General features: G+C 45.3%; 1 protein-coding gene across 4 annotated transcripts in view; it reads left to right on the plus strand.

Annotated features, from left to right (window-relative positions):
* DPP8 (dipeptidyl-peptidase 8) overlaps positions 1-2379 on the plus strand; it is a 19993-nt gene extending 17614 nt beyond the window's left edge. For 2 of the 4 annotated variants that reach the window (XM_010018871.1, XM_010018879.1), the window contains exons 17-19: positions 794-936; positions 1339-1450; positions 2027-2379. In XM_010018871.1, coding sequence (XP_010017173.1) covers positions 794-936; positions 1339-1450; positions 2027-2149 — 378 coding nt within the window. In that variant the 3' untranslated portion in view covers positions 2150-2379. The remainder of the gene's footprint in view (positions 1-793; positions 937-1338; positions 1451-2026) is intronic. The other 2 variants (XM_010018886.1, XM_010018894.1) reach the window with 1 other exon arrangement.
* The last annotated feature ends 8944 nt before the right edge of the window (positions 2380-11323 follow it).

Here is an 11323-nt window from a genome sequence, read left to right on the forward strand (position 1 = left end):
CTTCTTCCTCCTCCCCTCTTTCCTGCCCTGAGAGAATAGTTTCTTTGCAGCCTAATCTATTCCCAGATCAAATTGCCCAAGCTACTTTGTAGCAGTGTGTTCTGAAGCAGCCAGGAGGGCAACCTGGGGATGGGGAATGATACTGAAAAGAGGTTCTTTTGATTTTGTGACTTTAGATCACTATACTAAATGGCCAGACTGCTGTTGGGCAAGTCTCAAAGGTAGATGTGATAAGAGCTGGATATTGCTCTTGGGATGGGTTTTGTTCTTTGTGGCTGCTCTTGCTTTCTCTAATTCCAACCTGAATATTACTGGAAGGTTTAATAATTATTTGTCTCATGTCCTTAAGAATTGTTGTATTTTTACTCTTAAAAATACCTGCCTTGCAAAGGGGTTTGTAATGCTTTTTCTTCTTATTGGTCTTTTTTTCACAAGCCTCTCTGCAAGCTGGTGGTGCAGAGTAGTTTGCTGAGTCCTAGGGACCTATCGATCCCAGTTTCTGTCAGATATTCAAATGAACACAGGTTTTGCAACCTGAAAGCAGAGCCCTCTGCTTTTTGGACAAAAGCACATGTGGATCAGAGCTGAACTGTGCTGATATGTATGAACAGTGGGAGGGGAAACAAGGATTGCTTTTCTTTTTCCACTGCAAGCTGTGCATTGTAAACTTACCAGTGTGTTTTGGGTAATAATAGTTGCACTGGGATAGAGCTGTGGGAGGGTGGGATCTCCAGATCAGGGTCAGGCATTGTCATTGCTCTTCCCCGTGCTGAGAGCCCTGTTGAACTTGCAGGTTGCCGTTGCTGGAGCACCCGTCACGCTGTGGATTTTCTATGACACTGGTTACACAGAGCGCTACATGGGCCACCCGGATCACAACGAGCAGGGCTATTACCTAGGCTCAGTGGCCATGCAGGCCGAGAAGTTTCCTTCTGAGTAAGTTTGGTTCTGGTCTTGCTTCTACTTCTCCTACCAGGAAAGTTCAAGCCCCACAGACATGTTTTTATCTCCTTGTTCTTGACAATTGAATCCTGGAATCACAAATGCTAATGCACAGATAATAATTAAAAAATAATAAATACCAAACCCCAACACTAATAAACTTAATACTTGAATGAACATTTGCATAATTCCAGGCCATTCCGTGTAATCCCTTTTATACTAGCTGTAATTAAAGACTATCTTTTATGTCTAAAGAAATGACAAACAGATCTTCAATTATGATTAGCACTTTAGAGCCACATTAGGCTAGATAAAAATTAGTTATCAGGATGCTTTCTGCATGACTGGCAGGTTCTGGGATGCTGTCTGCAAATGTTTGCCTCTTGCTTTTCCCAGACCAAACCGTTTGCTGCTGCTGCACGGATTCTTGGATGAGAATGTTCACTTTGCACACACTAGTATTTTGCTCAGTTTTTTAGTGAGAGCTGGGAAACCATATGACTTACAGGTAAGGCCAGAACCAGGAATTAAAGGTGATGTGTTTGTCTTTGAAGAGTCCAAAACTGGGACTTGTAACATGGCTGTGCTGGGCAGCTTGAATTCTAGGGTGAAACTGTAGGATTTGAGCCTAACATTTTTTTAAAAGGAAGATCTTCAGAGCAAAGAAGTAAAAAAAACCAGGCAAACGAGCAGTTAAGGCTGCTCCTGAGGAGATCTGCAGTTTGGAGGCAGTACAGCAGTGTTCCTGCAGTGTGGAACTGGGTTGTGCATTTAATTAAACCCCTGGTTCTGTGCAGATGCAGCCCAGCTATCCCACACGGTGCTGCAGAGCTGGGAGCATGCTGATTTATGTGATGGCTCTGGACAGGATCTGCCTCTGTTCAGCCAGGCTGGTCACCTCCTGCAGGGCACTAGCTGGGTTGGAGGGAGCAGTGGGGTGTCTCTGGGTTCAGGTGCTGGAGGATGGGGTGTGCAAGCCAAGGTGCAGTGTGAATGCAGGAGATTACATAAATAGTTTGAATGTGGTTTAAATGTTGGTGCCTCAAACTCTTGTGGATACTTATGACTTTATTTTATATTTTAGATCTACCCTCAGGAGAGACACAGTATAAGGGTACCCGAGTCGGGAGAGCACTATGAACTCCACCTACTGTATTACCTGCAAGAGAACCTGGGCTCTCATATTGCTGCCCTGAAGGCAATGTAACTGACCTCTGCAGAACTCTGCTCCACTGGCTGCTTCACCGGACGAGGAGATGTAGGAAACTAGAGAAAATAGGATGGGATATTGCATTCTGGTGCCTGCCACATGTACACACACGTACACACACACAGACACTTTTTTTAAGAGTACATTTGGTGCCATACAGGAAATGAAAGTACAGTGACCTGATAACTTGAAAGCTTAAGATGGAAATAAAAGCAAGCGTCTGTGGTATAATGCAGTACCATGGGTGTTCTCTTGTGGGAGGAGCTGAAACTGAACACAACGTACTTCCACAGCACCAGATCTTCACTTTTTAAAAGAATTATGACACAATTGATGTATTTTTACAGTGTGTTCCTTGGTATCTTATTATATAATACTGGATGATTTACTCACTACCCAGCGAGAGTTTACCTGAATGGTTACAACTTGTATTACATTTTAAATGCTATCATATAGCTTTTATGCTTTGTGAAGGGGATGTGTCTCACTCCTTAGAAGCTGGTCACAAGTTAGACACATCACCTATCTAGATGTTAATTGTTTTTTAAGAAGAAAGACTTTTAAGCTGCTTCCTAAAGAATTTAAGTTTTGGGTTCAGTTCAGCTGATGCCAGGTTCTTTTCAATGATTTCTTCTCTCCCCAGGATAAATCATACTCTTTTTTTCCTTTCAGCAGCTTGAAATCCTATCCTGATTGTACTTGATTTCAGTGGGGAAGTGAAAAGATATTTTACTGTGATATGGGCATAGCAATCTTTTATTCTGACATGCAAACTAACTTAAGTCAAAGAGCCGAAACTGTAAATTTTAAAACAAGCTTAAAAGCACAGCTCATTTCTCACTGACATTTTTCCCTGGGGCTGGTTTTGTAATCCTGTTTCTTCCCATCACGTCAGCATGATATAGGTATCTGCATCCTGTTAGAATTTTAAAAGTCAGTACTCTAATTCAAAGGTCTACAGAGGATTTGGTGAGGAGAGACCTTATGAACACTACATGTGAGGCAATATGAACTGCTTCATTGAGTTTCCTGCTTGATTTAAGGGACTATTTCCCAGGTTTGTACTCTGTTCACTGCTCCATTCCTGGGTCCTTTCTACCACTGCTGTGTAGCATGATTATGATGCTGTATTTGAGAAACCCCCTTCTGTATAGCTTAAGGTAACCCTGCTAAGCCTAAAGGATATGCAATCCCAGTTGTGTTTTTGCTAGTGAGGTTTTAACTAAGCAGCAGGCTTGGCTAAAAAGCATCATAAGTGTGTGAAGTCACTTTTAACTTGCAACAGGTCATTTAGGATAGAAACCCATAGCAAAATGATTCTCTTTAATCCAGGAAATTCTCCCCTTGGGGCTTGCCTCTGAGACTCCTATAAGTTTTAATGGTTTTCTTAGAAACCTAAGAACTTCCTTTTCTTTCTGTTTTGGTGCTAGAGAGAAGCAGAGCATGATTTTCTTTTCATCTTCTGAAAATCTGGAATCACTCTCAGTGTTTACGCTCTTAGTGCTCCACATGTTGTAACCTTGTATTTTCCTTGCTTTTGTACTCTTCAGCTTGATCCTGAGACTCCAGGGTTTAACACAACCTGGCTGTTTCGTATCAAACCGCGTCGCTTTTCAGTTGGGCTGCTGGGCATATGCACCAAAGCTATTGGAGCCGGTGCAGTTACATGGTTGTAAAATCTGTGTATGAGAATAGGATCTGGGTTTTGGGGGGTTACACAAAAGATAGCCAAAGCAAACGGGCATGTAGTAAATGCAGATATCCTCTGAGGTGGGGATGTTAGGTTTGGGCTATTTTCTGGGTTTTGGATCACAGTACTTATATGTGGATCAGTTAAAACACCATTAGCTGGTCAATAACAGGCTTACAGTTTTATTTTGGGAAGGACATGGCAGGGAAGGAGCCCAGCTCCTCTAGTGTCTGACTCTTAGTAGTTAATGTGGCTGAAGTGAATTCAGCATCCCTATGGAGTGTGCTCTGGTCAGTATTGAGAAATGAAAACGTGCTGATGCATTTGAACTAGAACAACATGACAGTGAGTAGAGACAAGTATAAGCTGTTACTATGGAATTCCATTGTGTTCCTTACGTGTTTATGCTGTATTATATATATACATATATCTATATCTGTTCATATATACATATATGTATAAAATTATACGTGGATAGTATCACCTTTTCCAAGGTTGTTTATATTTTGTTCAATATTAAATTAACTTGCTTTTTGGGGTGTTTTTGTTCTTTTTCTAGAGGTGACTACCCTTGAATGTAAATGTATATGGTTTTTAAAATGACATTGATCCTTTTGTTTAAAAAACAGAACAAAAATGGCCTTCAGCAAACAGTGGTTTTTTGGGGAACTGATGAATTGAATGTTATGCAAGTAAACCAGGCCAGGTTTTGATTTAGCACAGGATGTGATAAGTGCTGACATAGAACTTTTTAATGATGCATCCTTCCATTGTTTTAAATATATATATATATCAAAAAGCTATTAAAGTACCACGTACTGTAAGTACTCTATTTTGCAACATAAATTATGTATTTCTTTCTTTCCTACAACTTTCCTTTTACAGTAGTTAAGCACTTTCAGACCCCATGCTCTCTTGTCGTGTGGAAATGATGCAAAGATTTATCATCAGTGCTGTACTTGCAGAGATGCCTGCCTGTAGGTGAAGGCGTGAGAGATGCCTTATGTGAGATCTGATCTGCAGTCAGCGACTGAATTCCCAATGACACAGGAAGAAGGGCAAAGCCAGTTGCAAGTGAGATGCAGAGGTAGGAAAGTGTTAGTGCTCAGGACCATTGCATCAGTATTTTGTGGGGGAGTAGCAGTCCTGCACCTCGTATGGAGAAGTATCGGTCTGGCACTGGACCAGAGCTGGCACAGAGAGTGGTGGCTTTGCCCTGCGCTGAGGTTGTCCTTTATAGTCCAGGAGATGATATTGTCACTGCAGAAGAGGTTTCCAGCCTGTCATGTTTTGAGATTATGCGTTGTCACTTCCTGCATGTCAAAAAATACATTGGTTAATGTGAGTGTTAAGGAGAATTAGTGAGATCCTGGGGAAGCATGTGCAAGGGAGGCTGGCCTTGGAGGAACAAATGTGTGAGGAGGAACCACCCTTATGGTTCCCACAAGGGGCGTTGATCTGTCCCTTTGGAGGATCTTCTGCCTTCAGCAGAGGTGTCCTCTGTGTGCAGGAGGACACAAGTGCTCCAAGCAGGAGCAGGATTGAGCCTTCATTGGATGGTGGCTATTGGTTACACAAGTGTATGAGATGAATGTTTTAATTTCATATATTTTTAAGAATATATATGAAATATGGGGATCTGAGCAATGAAATACTGAAGTTGTTGAGTGTTGATGCCAGCAGTTACTTACAGTGGCTGGGTTTGGTTGTGCTTGTTTGTGGTGGAAGCACATTAATTCACCCCGTTTTAATGCAGCTTCCAGCAATTCCTCTCGAGTGTGCAATGTGCAAAGCTGTTGGGTTTCACCCTTCACATTGGAGTTTCACTCCCTGCCCCCCTTTGTCTTCAATTACTTCATTTATCCAGAACAAAGTATAACTAGTATCTACCCAGAACTGCTTAATTTTCATAAACTCAATGGAATAATGAGTTCAAAGCACCAACTAAAGCGTTGAAAATCAGCTAACTTCATTAGATTAGAATGGAAAATGCATTGCCTGCTTACTAGTGGCATTTGGGAATAGGCAATGGAAATAACTTTGGCGTAGTAATGCTTTAACCCTGGAGCACTGTACAGCAGATTATGGAGAAGTCAGAAACTCTGAGCCCAGGGATCCCAACCTTTATTCCCTACCAGGAGAAGTGTGTCCTGTTGGTGCTGTGTGAGGCAGGCTGGTTTGCTGCTGGTGTGACACTCAACTTCTCGAGGCAATAATAGAGTCTAAATAAATGAAGCACGCAGCCAGATTAGGACACTGCCTTGAACTGCCTGTTTACTTGAGTACCAGAACCCTGTAAAGACTCTGTGTGCCCTTTAGGCTTCTCCAGGCTGCTCCTTTGGAAGGGGAAGAGAGATCCTTGTGTGGTTTTCACTTGGATGTTCGGCACAGGAGAAGTTAGGTGTTTAAATTTAGAACATGAAGTGCCTGCTGTTTGCGTTACCAGAATTGCATGTCTCACTCCAGTGGGTTTATTGGTCTCCCTCCCTCCTCCCCTTCCCAGCTCCATGGCTTTTAATCATGTAAAGTGGAGACATTAGTTTTGCTGCGTTTTATTACAAAACCTTTGTTGCAATAAAGATGCTGCTAAATAAATTGAATTAAATGTTTTCCGCCCTCCCCCTATTTTCAACTGTCTCTCTTCTTGATTTAGCAGAGTTTGTGTGTAATTAAATCTCTTCCGTCATTGCTCTCTGGAAAGCAGCAATGATGGAAAACGTGTGGTTTATGTACGTGTTGGGTGTTTAGCAAAGGCATCTGTGATTTTTCCAGTCCCTTGTGGTTATGTAGATGGGTACAAAGGAGGATGAGGCATTTGCTTGGCAGAACTACGTTCCCCCTCCTGAATGTTTCCTTGTGGATGCTGTTAGCAGCCCCTGGCAGCCAGCAGCCGGAGCTGTCGCACCAGGTTCGGCACATCCAAGGCTTCGCTGGCCAAGATGGACCAAGCGCCTCAGGGAGGAGGTGGCCCTGGACCCAGGTGAAAGGGCAGAGGGACCTGTGTGTAGCCAAGAGGAGTCACCTCTTCATACAGTAACCAAGATGCCAAGATACATCTCTTCATACAGTCTTCCAAGAGAAGAGCTGTCTGTTCGTACAGTCACTCGTGCTTGGCCTCACGTGTGTCTTTGTACGGGCTCTGCAGGCACCCCAGTTCCACTTAGTGCTGCCCCAAAAGGGCTGGTGGCGGCTCAGGGAAGACACAATTCATGCTTTAACTCATTTGTTCCTGATTTTTCACCCACAGGGAAGCACTCCCTGTTTTAGTGGCATTTAGAAATAAGCTAGTAACTGACAGTAGTGGGTAAGTTGCATTCTCTCTCCCTCTGGGGTTTGTGTGGGCCCTACCATAACATGTAAAGCTTCCCCAGGAGGCTCTGTATGCAAGCTGGGGCACGAGTGTCACACCAGAAACTGGCTGTGTGCTTCTGGGTTGTGGCTGGTGGGACCTGCTCATGCCTTTGAGCTAGATGTGTAGCTGTGCCTTTATCACCAGAGAGCAGGGGGGGAGGTTTCTCCACATGCTGTTTGCCTGGGGGATTTTATTCTGGCAAAGCATTTCTGTCCTCTTCCAGGTGCCTTAAGGTCTTGCGGTGTCCTGCAGTTTGAGGTGGGATGAGCAGAGAGAACTACAACTGCAGCCCCTTCCATGGACATCGGAGATGAAGGGATCAAGGTGAGCTTTCAGATGTACCATTTGATATAAACTCTGTCAATTCTTTATGCTAATTAGACACACCAGTGGGTCTTACTCCTGGGAGTGTTAATGTTGTAAACCCATTTTCCAACTGTGCTGTCCTGCTGGTTTATAACACGTTCCTCCTCTGCAAGAGCAGAGAGCCTGGCTTGCACCAGCACAGTTTTAAGTTAAATTCCAGACTTTTCTGGCTGTGAGCTTTGCTTGTCCTGTCTTTGTCACCCTATATACAGACATAAATAACATCAGTGCCATGGTGCTTTGGTGCAGGACTTGCCATGGGGCTGGTGCAGGTGAGGGGGATCCGGTTGGACACAGTGGGTGCTCGTACCCACTTTGTGTGCCTGCAGCTCCAATGTGCTGGCATTGTTGATGGGAGGTGTCTCCATGCTCTGGCTAAAAAGACCCATTCTGGTTGTCATGGGCATTATTTTCAGGGCACTTTGCTCGCCCGCAGCCCCCAAAGTGCTCCGAAGTGCTGGAATGGTTTCTCCCCATCCCTGGTTCAATGTCACCCTTTGGCACCTCATGAGGCTGCTCGGTCGCCTGTTGGTGATGAACAAGTGCAGGGTTCCCATGGAGACTCATCCCTCCCGCTGCATCCTGCAGCCAGAACCCCTCACAGCCTTTTCAGGCAGCAACAACACACGTTTTCCACCACGTTTTAAAGCAGGTTTTATTTGCAGTTCAGCGAGCTGGAGGCTCTGTGTGCTCTCTGTGGCTCACTGCTGGAGGGAGCTAGGAAATACCCTGGGTGTCAGGGAAAGGGCTCACCTCTGCTCTGCACTGTGCCGGCCTTGGGCACAGTGGGGCTTTCCCCATGCTGCTCTTGAGCTTCACGTGGGCATGGCACAGCAGCGACCCCAAAATCCTGTACCAGCAGCTGCGGGTGTGCTGCTGTTGTGGCTGGTCCATGGAGCAATGCTCAGACTTGGTCCTTAGAGCAAGAGGATTCACTCTTGCACCAGGGTTTACTCCACACACAGCTGGTGCAAGTTGAATCCTTCTGTGTGAGAGCAGAGTCCTGGCTTGAGGTTTGTGATGAGGAAGAGGTGGTGGTGTGGGGCTGGGGCTGTGTCCCACTCAGTGCTGCACCACTTTCCATTCTGCATTGGATCTTTGCACTGGAAAAAAAGCTCTTTTGCTTTTCTAACAAGGATGATTTTGATCCTTTGGTTTTTCTTTTGTATTCTACTTTAAATTTTGTTAGAATAGATGAGTAAACACTGTGTATGTTGTGTGGGAGCAGCAGTGGCTTCTGGCTTTATGATTCCCCCCCAGCTGTGATTTATTGCTTTTTACATGTTTTAATCTATTCCCTCACACCCCCTCCTGCCTCTCCCTTTCTCCTGTGCAGCCCAGCAGCTGTCGGTATCAGTGAAATGACTTGACGTTATTTTGCTCTGCTTTGTTTCTATTCACTGATTTGTTGAATGAAAACTATTTATCCAGGGCTGACATGAGAGATTGGAGCCTTTCAAGAGGAGGCAACTCCGTGGTATAATTTTGCTCCAAAACGAGTGGAGCGAGAGCTCAGTGTTAAAACAGCCCAACCAAAATCCCTGAGCCTGGGATTGAGCAGAAGCAGCAGCTGCAAAACCTGCAGAGGTGTTTTACAGGAAAAGCATCTTTCCTTTCCCCAGTGCCCTGAGAGAAGTGATGGGCATCTGCAGTGTGCCCATTCCCACCAGCCTGGGTGCTGGGTTTCTGTGTTAACACTGGGGATAACACTGCATGTTGAGGTTGTCATGTCTGTGGTTGAGGCTGCAGCAGGTCCCAGGGCATTGCTGGTCATCCCAAGGAGGACTGGTGGGCTGTGTGGGATGAGAGGAGTTTTGCATTGCTGTATAGATGGCTGTAAGGCTGGAACTAACGTGTGGGTTTTCCATTGCTCACACTCAGGTCTCCAGGTTTGGAGACCAGTGGCTGCTGTGATTTTGGTTTAAAAGAACCCCAAACCTGGCCACTGTCAGCTAAAATGACAGAAGCTGGTTCGCTGCCAGCACCCTCAGAAAAATCCCACATCTTTCGCTCCATCAATACCATCCACACAGCTTGAAGGACAGGTTTTGCCTGGGGAATACGCTCTTGTTTGAGGGATACAGGATCCCTTTTTCCCACAGAGCCCGGGCTCCTTTCTTCCCGGCACAATCAGCCCTCTTGCTGCTTTTCTTGCCTTTTCTTCCATGGCTTTCCCACATTCTGTTCACACCTTCATGAATATTCAGAGGCCATTGGCCATATGAAGCTATTGAGAGCTCTTGTTAACACTCCTCCTAATGACATGCACCTTCAATAGAAAACAAAAACACAGATAAGAGCTTGTTAGCAGAGACCCTTGTTCCCCACCTAACAAGGTTTCCATTGACTCGGACGCTTGTGGTGACACATTGCTTGCTCTCACTGTTGCCTCTTTTGATTTGCGACTGGCTTTTAGGGAGGGTTTTTCCTTTACTTTTTATTCCTTTTTTCTTTTTTTTTCTTTTTTCTTTTTCTTTTTTTTTTTTTTTTATTTTATTGTGCAGTTTTAAGCTAATTAAGCACAAGGTCAGGTCTGCCTCCACAATGAGTTATGGGGCTGCAGTGAGCGCAGGGAGCAGCGTGCGCAGCCCCGAAGCAGCGGGCGATGGGCTCTCCTGCCGCGCATGGGAAAGTTGTGCCACGAGTGGCATCGCTCTGCCTGCGCCTGGCAGAAGGAGCCACAGTTGTGTCCAGAGGTGATTAAACCCCAAAGAGCAGCTCAGAAAAGGGGCTGAGACCACCCGCCGTGGTTCCCAGAGGGTCCCCAGGTCCTAGCATGGCTGGAATGGCCAGTGGCCAAAGCGCCATTCCCAAGGTTGTGCTATGGGGTGACTGTTCCAAAACAGGACCAGGCTTCTGCACCAGCATTGCCACGCTCCCAAGATGCTCCAAGTGATGTTGCTCCTGATTTAGAGAATCACAGAATAGAATCATAGAATCAAGTAAGTTGGAAAAGACCCTTAAGGCCATCACATCCAACCATTCCTCCAGCACTGCCTCATCCACCACTAAACCGTGTCACTAAGGGCCTCATCTACATGTTTCTTGGACACTTCCAGGGATGGTGTTTCCACCACTTCCTTGTCAGCCGATTGCAATGCCTGACCACCCTTTCGGTGAAGAAGTTTTCCTAATATCCAGTCTTGTCCTGTCCCTAGTTACTTGGGATACTTGGCTGTATACAGAGTAAAGCCCCATAGCCGCATCCCCAACACCAGCTGAACCATCTCCTGTGGAGCTTTTTCCTGGGACAGGAATCCCATCCCACTTTGGCAACTCTTGTTTTCCCACCCCCCAGTTGCACTTCGCCTCCCTCCAGCGGCCAGGCTTTCATCAGGCTGGGCCCACCCACTCCATACCACGAGATGCCTCACTTGTTGTTGGGGTTTTTGGCCATACCTTGTTACTTCTGCCTTTATGAGTCTCTCCTGGTGGTGTTTATCATCTTGTCAAGGTCCCTGAGTTTCTATGGATACTGCTTCCCCGACTGGGGACAGTTGATGTTATCAATTAAGACAGTGTCGTGTCTGAACCCTTCCAGAGGACTTTATGAAGATCCAGGGATAACTTCCCTGCAATGCTCTGCTCTTATGGAGCTGCCTTTTCAGTAACAACTGCTGAGTTGATGCTCCATGTATGTATTTGGGTTTTCTAAGTGTTGCCAGGCTCAAAGGCAGGATCACCTGCTTGGCAAATAGGATTAGATAGAGAGTGATAGGGGTTAGTAACAGACCGCAAGATAATTTTTATATATATATTTTAT

Source organism: Nestor notabilis, unplaced genomic scaffold, assembly GCF_000696875.1.
Source record: "Nestor notabilis isolate BGI_N333 unplaced genomic scaffold, ASM69687v1 scaffold5450, whole genome shotgun sequence".
NCBI classification, from domain to species: Eukaryota; Metazoa; Chordata; class Aves; order Psittaciformes; family Psittacidae; genus Nestor; species Nestor notabilis.